The sequence below is a fragment of the Myotis myotis genome, unplaced genomic scaffold (genome assembly GCF_014108235.1).
Source record: "Myotis myotis isolate mMyoMyo1 unplaced genomic scaffold, mMyoMyo1.p scaffold_m19_p_6, whole genome shotgun sequence".
Lineage (NCBI taxonomy): Eukaryota > Metazoa > Chordata > Mammalia > Chiroptera > Vespertilionidae > Myotis > Myotis myotis.
This window is the reverse complement of record NW_023416368.1, coordinates 84,816,100-84,837,056: the sequence shown is the minus strand read 5'-3', so window position 1 is coordinate 84,837,056 and position 20,957 is coordinate 84,816,100. Positions and strand designations below refer to the sequence as shown.

The 20,957-nt window shown below is 48.9% G+C and overlaps 1 protein-coding gene across 13 annotated transcripts in view; it reads right to left on the bottom strand.

Moving 5' to 3' along the window:
- The window catches only part of DNM2 (dynamin 2), an 87,353-nt gene that overhangs the window by 32,857 nt on the left and 33,539 nt on the right, over positions 1 to 20,957 (bottom strand). For all 13 annotated transcript variants that reach the window (XM_036314639.1, XM_036314635.1, XM_036314636.1 and 10 more), the window contains exons 3-7: positions 10,657 to 10,806; positions 8,854 to 9,057; positions 8,173 to 8,271; positions 3,158 to 3,318; positions 1,449 to 1,591 (exon numbers count right to left, since the gene is read on the bottom strand). In XM_036314639.1, the coding sequence (XP_036170532.1) occupies positions 1,449 to 1,591; positions 3,158 to 3,318; positions 8,173 to 8,271; positions 8,854 to 9,057; positions 10,657 to 10,806 (757 nt within the window). The remainder of the gene's footprint in view (positions 1 to 1,448; positions 1,592 to 3,157; positions 3,319 to 8,172; positions 8,272 to 8,853; positions 9,058 to 10,656; positions 10,807 to 20,957) is intronic.

Below are 20,957 nucleotides of genomic sequence, written 5' to 3'. Positions count from 1 at the left end.
GGTGTGCCTGTAGGAGTCCTGTGCATGCCACCACCTGCCACATGAGCTGCCAGGGAGTTTCTGGAACTCACTCTAACCAAGTCCTTGCGGCACTTATGGTCCCTAGCAGGGCAAAAACTGAGAATACTGGGGAAGGAAGAGCCCCAAGTAAGAACCTGCGATGGTGGGACACCCGCTCCCCTGCCTCTCGGCTGCACAGCTGCAGGGAGTCGCCTACAGTTCTGAGCTGGACTCAATAGTCAGGGTGAGGATTCATAGAGATCAAGCAGAAGCAGCTAACACCGGGTCTGGTCCCACCCCCTCCATGTCTGTCCTCCCTGCAGCCGCCAGAGGGCGCCTGTCAGCACCCGAGTCAGGCCATCCCATTCTCTGCTCAAAACCAAGCATGGCTCCCACGGCACTCAGAGCAAGAGCCAAAGTCCTCCCCCATGTTCAGCAAGGCCCTGCACACTCTGCCCTCACCTCTTCCCACTCTCCCTCCCTCACTCCGCTCCAGCGACATGGACCTCCACCCACATGCTGGACACAGTCCTGCCTCAAGACTTTTGCACTGGCTGGGCCCCATCCCGGGCTCTATGTGGCTCCCTCCCTCACCTCTTCAGGTCTTTGCCTGACTCCCAAGGACTCAGAGAGGCCTTCTTGACCACTCTAGTTTCTTTTTTAAAAATATGATTTTATTGATTTCAGAGAGGAGGGGAGAGAGAGAGATAGAAACATCAATGATGAGAGAGAATCATTGATTGGCTGCCGCCTGCACACTCCCCACTGGGGATCGAGCCCACAACCCGGGCATGTGACCTGAGAAATGAACCGTAACCTCCTGGTTCATAGGTCAATGCTCAACCACTGAGCCATGCCAGCTAGGCCTGACCACGGTATTTTCAATGGCACGCTATGCCCACACTGGTACTCTCTAGCCCAGGGGTGGGCAAACTTTTTGACTCGAGGGCCACAATGGGTTCTTAAACTGGACCGGAGGGCCGGAGCAAAAGCATGGATGGAGTGTTTGTGTGAACTAATATAAATTCAAAGTAAACATCATTACATAAAAGGGTACGGTCTTTTTTTTTTTTAGTTTTATTCATTTCAAACGGGCCGGATCCGGCCCGCGGGCCGTAGTTTGCCCACAGCTGCTCTAGCCTCTTACCCACTTTACCATTTTTTGACATTTCACACACTATATATTTTAATTACTTATTTTGTCTCATCCTTCCCTATCTCCCCTTTCTGATCACATGGGGCAGGAAGGATACTGTATTCTATCAGACTGGAATACATTCACTGAGGTGACCTCAGTGCTCAGGACAGGGCCTGGCACACAGGTGGCCCTTGGGAGATGTTTGTTGAATGAACAGAAGGATGAATGAGGATTGGTGCCCAGCCTAGACCTGGAACCCTGTGGCTGGGTGGAGGCCCCAGTGAGCTAGGTTGGGAGAGGACAAACGTACTGCAGCAGGGCTTTGGTTTTACGTGTGGGGTCGTCGGGCCGGAAGTTCTTGTATTCCTCCACCTCCTTCTCCAGGGACAGCAACTGGCTCTGCAGCTTGCTGCGCAAGGTCGGCAGTGACTCCCGGATGTGGTTGGTCAGTTGCTGCAAGAGAGAAGCCAGAGATGACAGATCAGTGCAAGCATGAGAAAGGGCCATGTACGATGGCGCCTGGGCCCACCGCACCCTCCATCCTCCAGAGAAGCAACAAAATATCAGCTAGAGTCACACTTGTGCACCGAGCAGAGAGAGGCTGAGAAAAGCCCACGGGCCTTTGTAGGACAGATGGATTGTCTACCATGGAGTATACACAATTATGTGCGAGGGCATGTGTGCTGACCCAGAACAGCCTCCCACAGGTGCTGCTCAGCGTAAAGCCCAAGAGGCCATCGCAGGACCATGGACTGAATGACGGATGGAGGGTGACACTGGGCAGATACACAGACACGGGGATGTACCCTATAAAAAAGGTACGAAACATATGCATTAAGTGCTCCCCTCTGTGAAAGTAAGAACATGTTTTCATTTGCAGGAACAGAGAAAAGGAATACTCAACAAGAAACAAATGTGGAAGAAATGGGCAGAATGGAGCAGGGGGGCAGGAAGGAGACCTTTCACCGAAGCCCCCTTTCCCTCTACTGTTCTGCTTTTGCATCATGTGGACTTGTTCATTATTCATAAATCTTAAAAGGAGACAGCAGTGCAGAAAAGCTTAGGGGATGAGTCACAAGATGTGTTGTTGGAGAAAAAGCCAGATGAAGTAGTGGGAAAGTATCTTACTGTTCAAGTGGGGGGGTGGGGGAAGGGAAGGAATGGAGAAACAGGAGGGAGGGAAAAAGGGGGGTGAAATAGACATGTTGGCCCTCTAGGCCCTGCATGTCTCTAGGAGGAAAGCCAGGAAATGATGACCCTGGCCACCTCCTCATGGGATGGAGGAAATGGGACCTTCACTATATTTGGTCTATAGGACTTTCTTTTGTTCACTATTGTAAGGGAGGGAGGAGAATAGAGATAAAAGAGAGAGAGAAAGGAAGGGCAGGAAGGGAGGAAGAGACGAAGGGAGGTTGGTTGGGAGGAAGTGCCATAAAATCAGCTAACACCCCAAAACTGAAAAGTGGTGCTTTGTTCCATCTGTCCTGAAATGGAAAAGAAGTTACAGGATGTCCACCAAGCTGGACGCAAGGCGTAAAGGAGGATCACATTCCGCGGTATGAGCCTGGGCCACGCCGAAGTCCTCTGTGACCAGCGGCCCTCTGCGGGAGCTACAGATTTATGCTAAAGGTGGACTACGTGCTCTGCAGACCCCTCCAGTCTCAGAAAGCATCCTAAAGCATTAGAGCGGTTCCATGTAACTCGTGGGGAAATAGAGGGGCAAGGGGACCACCGCCCCAGGAAGCATCTGATGTGCAGCCAAGCCCTCAGGGAGCCCAGCTGGGCTGCTGGCTCTCAGGAGGCCGTGGCAGCTTGCGGGTAGTTTTACTTCCCTTCCTGATCCTCCAGCCCTCTGCCCAGGCAGACTCATTTCCTTTCTTGGAGGGCCTCTGCCTTTGGACACTTCCTTCCCTCTTTGCTCCCCTGAGCTGTTGTCTCTGCCTCCCAGTCTCGTCCTGGCCCTCATCACTACCTAACACTTGATTGCGCAAGTGCAATTGCACAAAACCACTGACATACCTGATTCAGAGTCTTCTGCAGGTGTGGGGTGCCCATGCGATCAGCCATGTGCCGGTAGGCGGGGTGAGAGAGAAAGAACTTCCTCTCGGCCGCCAGTGCCGCACGAATGTCTTTCTTGCCCTCGATGTCCTTCTGGCTTCGGTTCACCACACCAATGTAGCCTGCGGGGAGAGAGGGTCAGGGCAGGGCCACTGCCAGGCGGACCGAAGGGCCCAGGTGCCCATTGCAGCCCAGGCACAGAGCTAAGCAAGGTGCAGGTGAATACGTGGATTCTGTCCTACGAGTCACTGACAGACTGGGTTACAAGCTGTACACATTACTTAGAAACACGGAGAATGCATATACAGAGTGAAGTCTTGAAAAGCAACACAAGTGTTTGGAAGAAGGAGAGTATATGCAGCTTGGTGTGAAGGGGGTGGATGGAAACAAGCTTTAATGAAGATGAAATCCAGAAGCTGAGCTTTGAAGACAGTAAGAAAAAAATCTCAAAAAGGAGGGCAATTCGGAGACAGCTGATCTGGCCAGAAATTAAAACCTATTCTAAAGCTACTATATTGGAAAAGGTTGGGTATATTGGGGCATATACGTCCAGAGAGATGAGTGCAATAGCAAGTCCAAAACCATACCCAGCAGCAGGTGGGAACTAACAGCTAACTCTTCTAATTCAGCGGGAAGAAAGTGAAGTTATTCAATGGTCTCTGTTGGTCAAGTTGGGTACCTACCAAAATTAATTCTTGAGAGATCACTAATTTACACATAAAATAGGAAACTACAGAAATACTTTAAAAAAAAAAATGAGCGAGTTTTCAAAATGAATGTATTTATATTAAAATTTGCTGAATGAAACCTAAGAAACAGTTAACTTTGAACACATGAGAAATGGGACTTGGGGGAGGGGGTTGAGAAACAGTCTCTTTAATTAAGAGCCTTCAGTACCATTTTGGAATTTTTTTTTTCAAATGTGAGAAACCATTTTTTAGAATAAAAATGCTAGTGTGAAGAAAAGATTTGCAATATTTAGAAATAAAGAGTAGAACAAGAAAAACATAAAGAAGAGGACAAAATAGAGACGGGAAAGGGGATGGTGTTCAAAAAGTCAGAACAGCCCAGCTGGTGTAGCTCAGTGGTTGAGCACCAACATATGAACCAGGAGGTCTCAGTTCGATTCCTAGTCAGGCACATGCCCATGTTTCGGGCTCGATCTCCAGTGTGGGGTGTGCAAGAGGCAGCTGATCAATGATTCTCTCTCGCCATTGATGTTGCTATCTCTTTCTTCCTCTCCCTTCCTCTCTGAAATCAATAAAAATATATATTTTTTAAAAGATAGAACATCCAGGAGCCCCTGAGCATGGACACAAGGCACCAAGCACTACAGGTAAACAAATGGGCACCGTGAGAGAACTTAGGAGGCCTGGCTGGTGTGTCTCAGATGGTTGAGCATCATCAGTCAGGGCACAGGCCTGTGTGTGGGCTTGACCCCCAGTAGGGGGTGTGCAGGAGGCAGCCAATTGATGTTTCTCTCATCAATCTCTCTCTCTCCCCGTCCCTTTCCCCCCTCTATCTAAAATAAATAAAAACATATTTATTAAAAAATAAAAAATAGCCCTGACCGGTTTGGCTCAGTGGATAGAGCGTCGGCCTGCAGACTGAAGGGTCCCAGGTTCGATTCCGATCAAGGGCATGTACCTTGGTTGCGGGCACATCCCCAGTGGGGGTTGTGCAGGAGGCAGCTGATCGATGTTTCTCTCTCATCGATGTTTCTAACTCTCTATCTCTCTCCCTTCCTCTCTGTAAAAAATCAATAAAATATATTTTAAAAATAAATAAATAAATAAATAAATAAAGGAACTTAGCTTAGTGGCCAACAAATGGTAAGTGCTCAATGAACAGAGGCAGTTATTCATTGCTATTAATATAATTAAAGTTAGAAAAGTGGAATGCAGATAAGTGGCCCAAGAACTGAAGTGACAAACATATATATTTATCCCCATTCTCTTGACAGCGGGGGTCTTTTAACGCTTCTCTTGGGGAGAAGGGGAGTGGCACAAGCTGAGTCTTAGGCAGACTTGCTTTCTGTCCTCTCCATATCTGTCATTATGTCCATTTTACAGATGAGGGAACCAAGGCAGGCCAAAGTGAGCTCACTTGCAAAGGTCTCAGAAAGGAGCACAAGAACCCAGATCTGAGCCCAGGTCCATGGGAAGCCCACAGTCTCTATCATCCCTGTCATCAAGAGCAGAAGGATACAGTAGGGGGCAGAGAGAGGAGTCTGGCTTAGGTCTGGGTTCCTGTAAGTGTGCCTGTGTCTTTCATAGGCCAAGAAAAAGGATCCAATTGGAGGGATGCTGAAAGCCACGGAGCAAGAGGAGAAACCTGAGAGCCTGAGGTCTTAAGTCGGAAGCAAGTGTTTGAGTGGAGACAGGAAGAGTCCCTTTCTTGGAAACAGACAGGAAGGCAAGGAGGGGAGACAGATAAACAGTGAGTGGGGAGGGAGGAAGGTGAGGCGTGCACGTCATCCAGCCACCAGGCAGCATTGCTGAGCACAGCGAGTGCCCCTTGGAGTCTAAGATGGTGGTCAGACATGTGCAAAGGAGTGCGGGGTTGTGTTGCGGGTGGAGAGCACGGGGACGATGGGGGCTGCTTCCCTCTGCGGCACTGACCCTTCCTTCCTAAACCTCTGACACGGATTTGCTCTTCAGCCTCTGATCCTCACAGCGAAACAGGGTTTTAGGTTGTGCTCCTGACCATGCTCTGTCCTGACCTGGGGCCACCTCTCCTCAGTGCCTCAGCAGTGCTAGGGGAGGTGGAAATCAAGGTCGGAATGTCCGCCCCGCCCCTCCCACCCCCCCACGGCTATCCCAGATATCAAGGAGGGAAATCCCGGGAGCAAAACACAAGATCGAAATGGTGCAGGCAAGGTGCAGAGCCAGAGGGAAGGAATGGAAAAGGCAGCAAAATAATTAGGGAAGAAATAGCTTAAAGAATAAAAGCCCTCAGTGGATAGTCAGCACTGGGCCACAGGGAAAAGCCAGAAGCAACCTAAGTGTTCAACAAATGGGGAATGAGTAACAAACGCCCACACACGCCCATATAAGGAACTCCGCAGGACGTTTTGAAGCAATCTTGAAGAATATTTGCCTGCTGTGGGGAAATGTTCTGCTATTTTGCTACATGAAATGGGAAACCAGGTTACAAAGCAGCATGGCACTGGAGAGCTGGGATTCAAAACCAGCTCCACTGCTCTGGCCAGTGGCTCAATGGTTAGTGTCAGCCTGTGTACTGAAGGGTCTTGGGTTCAATTCCCAGTCAAGAGCACATGCCTGGGTTGCGGCTTCACTCTCTACCCCCAGTGGGTGGCAACCAGTCCAAGACACACATCGATGTTTCTCTTTCTCTCTCCCCTCCCTCCCTCTGACCCTCTCTGAAAAGGAATGGAAAAAAAATCCTCAGATGAGGATTTATAACAACAAACAAAAAGCTACTCCATCACTTGCTAGCTGTGTGAGCTGGGGCAAAAGATTTAGACTATGCCTCAGTTCCTTCATCCATAATGTGGGTATGAGAATAGAGCTACCATGTTGGTTGTTATCAGAATTAAGTGAGCTCCTACATATCAAGAGCTTAGAACAATGCCTGGTACATATCAGACACTTCATAAATGTTTGCTACTCATTTTTTTGGAAATAGAAATACTTAGGACCGGCTGGTGTGGCTCAGTGGTTGAGCATCAAACCATGAACCAAGAGGTCACAGGTTCGATTCCCAGTAGGGCCCATGCCTGGGTTGCAGGCTCGATCCCCAGTGGGGGGTGGTGCAGGAGGCAGTCAATTGATGATGTTTCTCTTTCATCGATATTTCTCTCTCTATCCCTTTCCCTTCCACTCTCTCAAAAATAAATAAATAAATAAATAAAGTTAGGTTACTCCTATCAGAAGATCTGAACATAAAACTGAGCCTAATCAGGCTTCTGTCTAGATTTAATTACCAGTTTACAGGGAACTACCATTGGCCAAATTCCAAGTGTGGGATGTGATCTGACGTCTTCCACAAATGAATGTTACAGAAAAAAACAAAGGGGCTGGGCAGGGGTGCAGGGGGGAGCTGTTCAAGCAGAATGTGGGGTATTTATGTGTAAAATGATATGATGCCTGGGATTTGCTTTATAAACCCCCAGGAAGAAAATGACAACAGGAGGCAAGAACATGCGAAAGATTCAAGATTAGCTGTATGTTGATAACCACCGAGGCTGGGTCCATTCTACTTTCAAGAATGTTTGAAAATTCTCATAACAGGAAGCATATAAATTAATAGAAGTTACAAATTCTTGTGAACATTTTGGAAGTATAGCCACAAAGTGTTGAAAGTGGCTATCTGGGGGATTCAGGCTGTGGATGATTTTAGTTTCTTCTTTCTACATACAGTTGACTCTTGAACAATGCAGGGGTTAGGGGAGCCTACGTCCAGTGCAGCTGAAAATCCACATATAACTATAGCCAGCTCTCCACATATTCGGGTTCCCAACGGGAGTGGACCCTTGAACAACACAGGTTTAAATAGTGCGGGTCAGTGTAAAATCCATATACAGCATCCTGGATCTGCACAGTTCAAAGCTGTGTTGTTCAAGGGTATTTGTTTTCTCATGTTCCCCAAATGAACAGGTGTTAAATGCATAATTGAAAATTGAATGTATACAAACAGAAGAAAAAGATACATAAGTTCACCTAGAAAAGAAGAAGTTAGAAGGGTTTGCAGTGGTACAGAAAAGCAGTGACTTCTAGGCAGTGGGGAAAAGGGTGATGGGAAAATGTACCTGGGAGCATCTGCTGAGGTTTCAGTAATGAGAACAACAAAAACAAACTTTGTTTTAAAAAAGCAGAGGTGCACCGGCTCTCCAGCTCCACCCCACCTATTTTTCCTGCCCTCCCCTGGCCCTGTGGCCCTCCAGGTCCTCCTCCCTGGCCCTATGGCCTCCCGCTGCCCCACCCCAGGGCCCCCAGCCTCCCACACAGCCACACCTCTTCTCAACGGGAGCAGCTTGTTCTCTAGGACATCCCTGGCATCGGTGCCCTCGTCCATCAGGTCAAGCTTGGTGATGACGCCAATGGTCCGCAGGCCTAAAAGAGCCCAGAGGTGAAGGGCGCTGTTAGGAAGAAGCCCCAGGCCACCACAGGTCCAACAGCCTCCCCCCCCCCCCCGCCCCCACGCCTCCCCCAAATGCAGTACTACCTGGGACAAGCCACAGTGTCACCTACCCAGGCTCTAGTTTCCCTCATGTGAAATTAACACAGCCACAGCACCAATCCCAGGTAGTTGGCCATAAGAATAAACCTGGTGCGTGGCAAATGTTCAATCAATAAACACTGGCCACCCGGCCAGCGTGGCTCAGTGGTTGAGTATCGACCTATGAACCAGGAGATCACAGTTCGATTCTCTCAGCTGGGGCATATGCCTGGGTTGCAGGCTTGACCCCCCAGTGAGGGGGCTGTGAGAGGCAACCTATCAATGATCCTCTGTCGTCATTGATATTTCTCTCTCTCTCTTCCTCTCACTTCCTCTCTGAAATCAATTAAAAAACAAACAAACACTGGCCACCATCAAAGAGAACACTAGTGACTTGGCTGGAATCAAGAATGCCGGCAAGTTGCAATGCTCAGGGGAACCTGGAAAAGGGAGCTGCTGTAGGATTTGGTGGTTACCTTGTGGGTCGACCTCCTTGGCCATCTTGAGGGCATCTGAGTTGGCCAGATCCATGTTGGCAGGGGTCACGGCTAGGATGAGGCTGCTCTCCCGGCTGATGAACTGCAGGATCATGTCCTTGATTTGGTACTCGATGTCTGGGGGTTGGTCCCCCACAGGTACCTTGGTGATGCCTGGGAGGTCTATGAGGGTCAAGTTCAACACTGGAAGGGAAACCAGAAGGAAAGGTCATCAGAGCTGAGGGAGGGGAGGCACACACAGCCACTTCAGCCACTCAGCTCATTTCCCCAAATACCAGGTGCCAGGCCTCAGGATTCCTCTTGCTGCTCCAACTGGGTCACACCTTTTGATCCAGTAACGCCCCTTCTGGGATCTTATCCTACAGACACCCTGTATCTACTCTATTTTGGTGATATAGTTTTAAATGAGAACATCTGTATTTGCATACTAAACTTGCTTTAAATGGCTAAATAAATTTCAACCCAAAGATTCAGCCAATACTAAGGAAGCATTAAAAACAAAAAGATGATACTCTAATAAGAAACACACTCCGAGATGCAAAAACACACAAAAAAAGGCATAAATGGTTTTAAATAATGCTACAATTTGAGTAAATATACACATGCATATGTTCATAAGTGCTTATATATGCATTATCATTTGAAGAACATGAAATATATTTGCAATATTGGGGGCCAGGGTGGGTATTTACTGTATTTTCTTTTGTAATTTTTTAATATGAGCCGCCAATAGGCATAATTTATTCAAAAATAAATTTTAAAACTCATCACAAGGATCCCATACTGAGGAGTTAAGAGTCTGCTGGACTATTCCCCAAATGCTATCTAAGTTAGCAATCTGTGCTCTGGCCCGAGGCCATGGATGACCATAGGCTGCTCTCTTGATGACACAGAGTGTTAAAGGCAGGACTTTTGCAGAGAAATCTTTCTGGATCCTCTGGAGAAACTGAAAGACCTGGCTGATTTCACTTGTCACTATGTGGCCACCATCACCTGGTAGCCAAGTGGTATCTGCTCCTTTAAAAGGAGCAGACAAAAATGGCAATTCCAAAATAGTCAGGGGGATGTAACGCATAGCACGGGGAGTACAGGCGATAATTCTGTCTTAACTATGTATGGTGTCAGGTGGACACTAAACTTTCGGGGGGTATCACCTAAGTTATATAAATGTCTAACCTCTATGCTGTACACCTGGAACTAATAAACTACTGAACGTCAACTTTAATTAAAATTTTCTTTCAGCCCTAACCGGTTTGGCTCAGTGGATAGAGCGTCGGCCTGCGGACTGAAGGGTCCCAGGTTCGATTCCGGCCAAGGGCATGTACCTTGGTTGCGGGCACATCCCCAGTAGGAGGTGTGCAAGAGGCAGCTGATCGATGTTTCTCTCCCATCGATGTTTCTAACTCTCTATCCCTCTCCCTTCCTCTCTGTAAAATATCAATAAAATATATTTAAAAAAAAAAAAGAAAAGAAAATTTTCTTTCAATTCAAAATAAATCCATAAAGAAGTAAAAGGAGCGTCTAGCTCCAATTTGCCCCAGTCCCCACCACTCCCGACAGTCTTCCTGGCAGCTGTTTTTCTTAGAGCTGAGATCAGTTTCTCAGTATGACCTTTCTATCAAAAGTGGGAAGTGACAGATCAAGAGGGCTGGGTGGATGTGAGAAAAATGGGAGGGGACATATTCTTTGTGACAGTCAGGCCGACTCAACCTGTGACCGGCGCAGTTAGCTCTCCTCTGCCCCCCTCTGCCCCCGCGATAGGTACGTGCTCATGCTGCCTACCGTGCGGCGAGTAGACCCGCAAGTTGATGGGCACTGGGGAGATGCCTTTGTTGGTCCCCGTGACCCTGTCGGTCTCCGCTTCAATCTCCTGTCGGACTTCATCAAAGTCTGTAAACTTTTTGGACTTGCAGTGCAAAAATTCAGCATATTCTGCAAAGGGAAGAAAGATGTTTAAAATGAGAAAGAGAAGCAGTCTTGTAGCGGGTGGGGAGCAGACCGCCTTGTGGGACAGGTGCTTTGCAAGCAGAGAAAGTGAAGAATCAGTCACAGTCATTCTAGGAATCCACAGAGCAATAGAGTCATCCTCATGACAAGTATTTGATGGGGGGTGGGGCGCTCCTACAGACCAAGCCCCCTTCCAGACCTCAGGGATTCCACAAGGAGCAAAACTGGCAAAGATCTCATCCCCAGGGAACGGACATTCTCATGAAGCATTTTGCAAAACTACATACACATAGTGACATATTATGAATAAAAAAAATAAAATCAACAGATGGATGTGACCACATTTATTCTTTTTGGATGAACAGAATAAAAGAGGAAATATGACATATCACTCAGATCATGGGTTATATACATTTTAAAAAATATATATTTTTAGTGGTTTCAGAGAGGAAGGGAAAAGGAGAAAGATAGGAACATCGATGAGAGAGAATCACTGATCAGCTGCCCCCTACTAGGGATCGAGCCCACAACCCAGGTATGTGCCCTGACCAGGAATCGAACAGTGACCTTCTGGTTCATAGGCCGATACTCAACCACTGAGCAACCAGAAGCTGATGAAGCGTCTGCTGTGGTGTCATACACGAGACTGAGTCCCGGGTCAGGATGCAGAACCTCCCTCACCGTGGGTCATGGTGAAAGATGCAAATCTGTGTCCCAGTGTGTTTCCATGCCACCAACACTTGCCAGCTGGCACACGTCCCTGGGATCGTTTGTCTTTCCCCCAGGCACCCACACGGTATGGGGAATAGAGCGTTACTGTTTGCCTCACCGAAGCCTGTCTCAATGTCCCTCCGCCCCTCCTGGCTATTCAAGGGGTTCCCCACCTAGACATGAACCCTTCAGACAAAATGCTTTCTGGGCAGGGCCTCAAGTGGATGTAAGAGGCCACTGCATGCCTTCTGAGCCCAGGATGTCTGAAAGCCATATCGACACTGAGATGGAGGGGAAAATAAGTAACCAGCAAGGCAGTGCTGGTCCTGTCATCAAGCTAGAGAAATCCAAATCCAGATATGGAATAAAGAATAAAAAATATTCATTGTAGGACATAGGTATTTACTGAGTTTACAGGTATTTACCAAATAATCCCTCAACTTTTCCTTATGTTTGAATTTTCATAGTAAATGTTGGGAACAAGGCTAAGAGATCACGGCTCCTGCCAAACAGAGATGCTAAAAAGAGGGAAATAAGTCACACAGCAAACAGCCTAAAGAGCTGGACCACTACATAGATGCAAAAATGTGTCCCACTGTGCTTTCACAAAGTGAAAAACTAGAAAGCACTTCCATGTCCACCAGGAAGAGACGTGGCTACATAAACCGCAGCACAGGCATATCATTAGCTAACTCAAAAGAAAGGATGGAGGCCTGGCCAGTGGGCTCAGTGGTTAGATTGTCAGCACAGGTACCAAAGGATCTCGGGTTCGATTCCCAGTCAAGGGCACACACGTACCAGGATTGCAGGTTAAATCCCCAGCCCCAGTTGGGGCCCATGTGGGAGGCAACCAATTGATGTCTCTTTCACATAATGTTTCTCTCTTTCTCTTCGCCCCCCCCCCAATTCCTCCCTCCCTTCCATCCACACTCTCTCTCTCTCTCTAAAATGTAAAAAAAAATAAATCAATGGGAAAAATATCCTCAGGTGAGGATTAACCAAAAGAAAGAGAGAGAGAGAGAGAGAGAGAGAGAGAGAGAGAGAGAGAGAGAGAGAGAGAGATCTAGAATTTCTACCCACAGGTCACAAGAGGAAAAAAAAATGAGTTCAAGGAACTCATTTCGCCTTCCCATCACAGTAGCCTAACAAACTATGACCAACATTCAGCCCTTGTTTTGTGTTGGCCACAGTGTGCTCCTCACAAGTGAACACCTCAGCAGGTAGTCATCTCTGTAATGCCTGTACTACAGATAAGAAAACTGAGGCCCAGGAAGGTGAAGTGACTTGGCCCAAGTTCAGCAGTGGAGCTGAGATTTGGAGTTCAGATAATCTGTCTGCAGGCAGTGGCTCTCAAGTCACATGGCCATTGTGAAGCCACCTGCGGGCAATTCCTCTCTGAAGCTCTGTAGGATCAGGGGAACACCATGCGCTCAGATCAATGAGGACCTTGTCCAGCATGGGCACTGGCCACTCAGAGCAGGGGCAATGAGGACACCAGCTGGAGGATCCAGGATCACCCACCCCACCCCCATCAGTTGACCCAGTTCCCAAGGACAGTCACGCTCCAGCTCTCCACAGGGACAAGAGGAAACACTCGCTGCTCTTCCTGCAGCAGCCACCCAAAAATGGAGCAGCGCTCCAACCCCCACAGCAAACCTCAGTTCTTTTCTGGCTCAAGGCCCTGGCCTCAGCACCTGCTAGAGGCAATCTCCCTTCAAGGACGAGTTCAGGGGCATGTGGGATGATAAAGGCCCCTTGCAGACCTTTCCCAGCCAAACCTGGTACCTAGAAGGCCTGGCCCCACCTCCTCCTCTCCCAGGGTCTACCTGCCTGTCACGTCTTCTAGGGAGCTTTTCCTGACTCGATGTCACTGGGCATTCCATCCTGCATCTTGGGTGTCTTCCCCCATTAGAGCCAGGTCACTGTGGATCATCTTTATGGGACCAGGACCTGTCAGCTGTGGCCCCCAGGGCCCTGCATGTGCTGACAGTCTCCAGTCTGTGTGGGTCAAGGATATGCAGGAGACGGTGCTGGAAAGGCCCTGCTTCCTCCCCAGCCTGTCAGTGGGCAGCAGAAGGTTCCCTCACCAGCTGCCTTCACCCGCACGCACCCTGGGTCTAATCTGCAGCCTAGGCATGTGCCTGACTGGGAGTCAAACCTGCAACCTCTTGGGTAAGGGACGACGCTCCAACTAACTGAGCCAGCCAGCTGGGCCTCACCACCTGCCTTCTTTACTGGGCTCCTTGCCACTTTGGAACCGTGTGCTAGGTTCCAGGGTCATACCAACATTAAAAAGCTTCTACCAAGCCTGCTCTCTCCCCGTGGCACTGACTCTTTTAAAGCCAAACCTCGGCCTTCCTCTCCTAGGACCCCTCCATGTCTCCCACCTCACCCGAGTAAAAGCCAGTCTTTACCACGATCTACAAGGCCCTACAAATTTTCCTTCCCCCCCATTTCTGACCTCAACTCACTCCTTCTCCAGTCATGCCAGCTTCCCTGCTCACAACTCCAGGCCTGCTCCTACCTCAGGGCTCTTCTCTCGTCTGCAGGCACGCTCAGGGCTCCCTCCCTCTCCTCATTCAGGCGTTACTTTCTCTGCAGGCCTGCCCGGGCCCCCACCTGAAATGACAGGCCTCCCCAGTCTCTTTCCCTCTTCAGTGCCTTATCCTTCTCATCCTCCAAGCACTCCAATACCATTTACCTTCTCATCCTGTGTATTTTCTCTGGTTCCCAGCTGGGAGGTCCACTCCACAGGGCAGGGACCTGATTCTTGTTGTGCGCTGTGTCCTCGGGGCTCCTTCTGGGCACACAGTAGGTGCTCAATGATTTTATGCACGGCCGAATCACTCTGCTAGAATATGGCTCCCGCTTCAGCTTCTTGGGGTGGCCCAATACCCCCAAAGCCACCAAGCTGGGTATTTGGAAGTCTAGACAGGGAAGGGTCTGGCAGGGCCATCTGTTGTCTTCCCCTCCCTCCCTCCTTCCCAAAGCACTACTTAACGACAGGGGGCGACACAGGCCCAGCCCCGAGCCAGGCTCCTGGTCTGACGGGGAAGATGGACACTGCATAAGCATGTCACAGCAGGTCTGACAGAGGCCCAACATACTAGGAACTGGAAGGGATGGCCTGACTCCAACCCCAGTCCATGTGATGGAGGCAGGTAAGGGTAGGGGTAGGCAGAGAGCCTGTGCCTGCACCATCTCACTGAAGTGACATTTCCCCATGTCCTGAGCATGCTCTGTACCTAGAGGAGACTACAAGGGAGGGACGGCCTGCCTACTGTCCAGGCTCACTCTCTGTACCTTGGTTTCCCCATGAGGAAAATCGAAACAGGAGAAATAGACAAGAAGGGTTATTAGCCAAGGCCTCCAGAACCCTGTATGTGTTCAAATGTGGAGATGACTTAACTATCCATGGTCTCAATAAGTCAGAGGCCTTAGGGTTGAGCTCATCACCCGTGATTCCTGGAGAGCTCCCTCTCAACTCGTTCCCAGCAGCCAGGGCTGAGCTACTGCCCAGTCTGCCTGCCACAGTCCTCACCGCAGAGCGTTGCCGGTCCCCAGCCCAGCTGCTGCGTTTCCAAACCTCTTCCTCAAGCGCAGATAACAAAGCCAGTCCCTCCGGTTCCCAGCCCCTGCCACAGTATTTCAACAGCCACACAAACACCCCCACACTCTTAGCCAAGTGCGCTTCCCTGGGAGGAGGGTCAGCATGTGTAATCAGGTCTTGGGGCTCCACGGGACCCAGTCCAGAGCCAGGAGCACAGCAGGAATAAAGGAATAAAGTGGGCCCTTGTCCAGCAGTCACACTGCCAACCCAGAGGAGTCAGCCACCATCGTCCACCGCAGGGCTTCCCGCCTAGTCCTAATTGTGGGGTCAATGAATGCACTTGCAGTACTTTTCTAGAAAGAGGTTCTGCTCACCCCCCCTCACCCCCCCAACTTGTTCCCTGCCTCCTCCAGGTCTCAGCTCTAAACACCCTACACGGGGAGACCCAACCTGACCACCCGATGCCAGCAGCACCCGTCTGTCCCTCTGTCCTCTCCTCCACGGCACTCCTCACACTGCCACACCATATGCTCGCATGTCCCTACTAGAGCTGGAATTTCCAGAGAGGGACTGTGGAGGACTTGGTTTTGGTCATACTCTCCCTGGTGCCTGGTACAGAACAGTTGCTTAATAAAACCTTACTGAGAAGCCTATTACAAAGCATCAGGTACTGTAGCCTGGGAGGACATCAGCCCATGAAAGCAAGGTCATAAGTTCACTTTCCTGCCTTCGTCGGCTTGGCACAGTGGACAGAGCATCAGCCTGCAGACTGAAGAGTCCCAGGTTCGATTCCAGCCAAAGGCACATGCCCAGTGGGGAGTGTGTAGAGGCAGCCAATCAGTGATTCTCTCTCATCATTGATGTTTCTCTCTCTCTCTCATTCTCCCTTCCTCTATGAAATCAATAAAGAAATCAATAAAGAAATTTTTTTTTTTTAAAAGATCACCTTCCCTACCCCAAAGGCAGAGTAGGTCACTGCTGGCATTTCTTTTTATTTGTTTCTTTTTTGTTAATCCTCACCCCAGGATATTTTTTCCATTGTCTTTTTTAGAGAGAATGGAAGGGTGGGAAGAAATGGGGTTGGGGGTGGGAGGAGAGAGAAACAATATGGATGGGGGAGGGGGGAGAGATAAACAACATGGATGGGGGAGGGGGGAGAGAGAAACAACATGGATGTGAGAGACACATGGATTGGTTGCCTCCTGCACAGGCCCCAACCAGGGCCTGGGGATCAAACCCGAAACCCAGGTATGTGCCCTTGACCCGGAATTGAACCCAAGATCCTTGACTGCATGGGCCGATGCTCTAACCATTGACACACTAGCCAGGGCTACTTCTCTTTTTTTTTAAATATATTTTTTTTTATTAAGATATTACATCTGTGACCTTATCCCCACATTATCCCCCCCCCCCCCCTCGTTGTCCATGTCCATTGGTTAGGCCTATAAGCTTGCATATAAGTCCTTTGTTTGATCTCTCCCCCTTACCCCCACCCTCCCCTACCTTCCCTCCAGGGCCCGACAGTCCAACCAATGCCTCTCCTTCTCTGGATCAGTCCTTGTTCATCAGTTTATGTTGTTCATTATATTCCACAAATGAGTGAGATCATGTGGTATTTATCCCTTAAAGAATATCCTTCAGCATTTCTTATAATCCTGGTTTGGTGGTAATGAACTCCTTTAGCTTTTCCTTATCTGTGAAGCTCTTTATCCGACCTTCAGTTCTGAATAATAGCTTTGCTGGATAAAGTAATCTTGGTTGTAGGTTCTTGGCATTCATCACTTTGAATATTTCTTGCCACTCCCTTTCTGGCCTGCATGGTTTCTGTTGAGAAATCAGCTGACAGTGGTATGGATACTCCCTTGTAGGTAACTAACTGTTTTTCTCTTGCTGCTTTTAAGATTCTCTCTTTGTCTTTAGCCCTTGGCATTTTAATTATGATGTGTCTTGGTGTGGTCCTCTTTGGATTCCTTTTGTTTGGGGTTCTCTGCACTTCCTGGACTTGTAAGTCTATTTCTTTCATCAGGTAGGTGAAGTGTTCTGTCATTATTTCTTCAAATAGGCTTTCAGTATCTTGCTCTCTCTCTTCTTCTGGTACCCCCATAATTCGGATGTTGTTATGTTTGAAGTTGTCCCAGAGGCTCCTTACACTATCTTCATATTTTTGGATTCTTTTTTCGTTTTGCTTTTCCGGATAGGTGTTTTTTGCTTCTTCGTATTTCAGACCTTTGACTTGATTCTTGGGATCCTCTCGTCTGCTGTTGGATCTCTGTATATTATTCATATATATATATATATATATATATATATATATATATATTTTATTGATTTTTTACAGAGAGGAAGGGAGAGAGATAGAGAGTTAGAAACATCGATCAGCTGCCTCCTGCACACCTCCTACTGGGGATGTGCCCGCAACCCAGGTACATGCCCTTGACCGGAATCGAACCCGGGACCCTTCAGTCCGCAGGCCGACGCTCTATCCTCTGAGCCAAACCGGTTTCAGCTGTATATTGTTCTTTATTTCAGTCAGTGTATGTTTAACTTCTGACTGGTCCTTTTCCATTTTTTTGGCATTCTCATTAAGAGCCTTGAAGGTCTCACTACGTTCCTCAGAGGTGCGTAGAAGATTCTTGAGTAACCTTATAACTGTGGTTCTGAACTCTGTGTCCTCCATTAGTTTGCTTTCCTCCATTTCTTTCATTTGTGTCATGTTTCTTTGTCTTCGCATTTTTGGCTGACTGCGAGGAGCCACTGTGTCTATAAGAACTGCTGTGCTGGAGACACCCTTACGCGGTAGGACTTGCTGCAGTGGGGCTTTGGTGCTCACTGGGTCTGCTCCTTGAGTGTGTCCCTTATGGATGTGAGGAGCTGAAATCTGGTATCTGACCCGGAGTACCTGGCTCCTGGATCTCCAAGTCAACCACTGTGTGGGCCCACCCAGCAGGGGCTACAGTGATATCAGCAGATTTCTCCTCTTTGTTTGGAGTTTGGAAGTTTTGGAGCTCTCCGATTCACTGCAGTTTGTTAGGCTGCAAAAGCACAGGTGCCTCCTTTGTGCTGCTGAGCACAGCTTGGGAGGGGATGTAGTGGGGCGGGGTCTCAGAGAGTCCCCAGGGCGGAGCAAACAGCAATGGTGTTGTCAGCAACCCCGCGACTCCGACTCCGAGACTCCCCCGAGTGCTGAGAGCCCCCACAGCAACAATGAATCCTGCGAGCAGCTCTGTGAGAAAGTCACCTTCGCTTTCCAACCCGCTGCAAGACAGTCCCGTTTCTCCCCGTAGGAGCCTGGGACCCCAGCGTCTCTCAGTAAATGAGTTCAGTGCGTTCGAGAGCTTGTCTTGAAACAAACCGTGCACCAAGGTGCGGCAGCCTCGCGCACGCCCCTGTACCTCTGTTCTTGGCGCCTCTCCCCTCCTACTCGGTCTCAATGTGCTTTTTTCTTTCCTTCTAGTTGTAGAACTTCCACTCGATCAGCTTTCCCGTGGTTCTGGATGATAGCTGTTTTGTCTTATAGTTGTGATTTTAATGTTGTTGTGGAGGGCAGCACGTACAGGTTTGTACCTTATGCCGCCATCTTGGTTCTCCTGTTTTTCTTTTCTCTCTCTCCCTCTTCTTCGTTTTCTTCTTTGTTTGTTTGCTTGTTTGTATTTCTTAAGAATTGTGAAATATCTTGCTAGAACAACCTGCTTCTCAGGCCTGGAGAAGGTGAGTCAGGTGTCACATGATTTGGGGAGATGACAGGAGGAAGATAGGGATGTAGGACTACCTAGCCTCACCCATCTATCAAGACCTCAGTTTCCGAACAATGAAAAGAAACAACATAAAACCCAGTGCTGGGACGAGAGAAAGCAATGAAATCCACAGTGCTGGGCCCATGGGAACACACAAATAGCTCAGTTGCCGGATTAGGGGCACTTGCAAAGTTGTTGGGAATCTCAGTGGTCTATGCAGAGGGGCTCTGCCATAATTTTCATGCCTAGATCCCATCTCTTGTCCATTCTGAACCCAGCAAAGAGCAGAACCATGAGGCTGACTTTCTGGCAGCGGGAGATGGGGTCTGCCTTCTCCATACCAGGCACCAACAGGCATGCTGGTCCTGTTGACATGGCACAGGAGGAATGACATGGGGCTCAAACATACTTGGGAGACCCTGAGTATCACAGGATCTAACAGACCCAATTTCCAGGGACCTGGATCTGATCTCCAGGGACTTTTCAGAGCCTTTAGCCGAACAAGAAGGGACAAAGCACATGGTATCTCCCAAGTTCGTTTGGTCCTCAAGCTCCCTCTGACTTGAGACAAGCTGAGAACATCTCCCAGTCTAGGACACACTGCCACTGGGAAGCTGCGATACTGTGATTCATAGTAAGAAATATATTTAGTCTTCTCTCCATTCCTGGCACAGAGCTCCTAAAATCCTTAGAAACTCCTAAGTGATAAGAGCCATAAAGGAGTCTCTATTCATAACAAGCCCCTTTCAACCACACCTGAGTTTATGAAGGGAAACAACCTCGTGATTAGAGAATTGGAACTTTCAGTCCCACCCTGTGACCTCTAGGAGGGTACAGGCTAGAGGCTGAATCAACCACCAATAAGGAATGATTTCATCATTCACGTCTACATGATGAAGCTTCCACAAAAACCCAAAAGAACAGATTTGGAGAGCTTCTGGGTTAGTGAACACATGGGGGTGCTGATGGAGTGTCTGGGAGCTCCAAGCCACTTCCCCATACCTTGCCCTGTGCATCTCTTCCATCTGGCTATTCCCGAGTTATCTATTCTTCTAATAAACTGAAAATCTAGTGAGTAAGATGTTTCTCTGAATTCTGTGAGCCACTCTAGAAACTTAAGGAGGGGGTCACTGGAACCTCTGATCTATAGCCAATCAGTCAAAAGCACAGATGACAATCTGGACTTGTAACTAGTGTCTATGGGGGTGGGCGGGGTACAGTCTTGTGGGCCTGAGCCTTTAACCGGTGGGATCTGAAGGTAGCTAGTATCAGAATGAGTTAAACTGCAGGATACCTGGGAAGTGCCCACTAAAATTGGGAGAACTGCTTGGTGATACGGGAGAAGAGCACACAATGGAGAAGGTGACAGCCCTGCTGACATCCCAGTCAGCCCGTAGGCAACCCTCACCAGCTCCCGGCTTGGATTCCTCTTGGAGACACAAGGTGCACACCCAACTGCTGCAGAGCCTCTAGGCTTTATAGAAAGCGCCCTGGCAGAGCCTGGCTCATGGGAGAAGGCACAGCACAGTCGTTGATAAAACCGCCCACAGAAGAGAAGGGGCACAGCAGCAGCCCTTAGGGCAGTGGTTCTCAACCTGTGGGTCGCGACCCCTTTGGCGGTCGAACGACCCTTTCACAGGGGTCGCCTAAGACCATCCTGCATATCAGACACTTACATTACGATTCATAACAGTAGCAACATTACAGTAATGAAGTAGCAACGAAAATAATTTTATGGTTGGGTCCCAACATGAGGAACTGTATTTAAAGGGCCAGAAGGTTGAGAACCACTGCCTTAGAGCATGCCTAGGTACCTGGCCAAGGCTGATGGAGCACCTACTGGGTGCCAGGCCCTGGGCTGGGCACGGGGGCGCGGGAAAGAAGCAATGGACAACGCAGATCAGCATCCCCGCTCTTGTGCCACTGGTGCTGGAGCAAGGCCAGAAAGAGACCATTAAGAAAATCAAAGAACAGGATGATGTCACATAACATGGGATGCAGAGGAAATACAGCAGCACTGGCTGGAGGGCTCCCCTAGGGGAGCAGGACAGGGAGGACGGTGCATGGTGTTTCAGGCAGGGAGCACAGTGAGGCTGAAGGCCTGAGACAGAAACAAATGAGCTGCGCTTGAGGATGAGGAG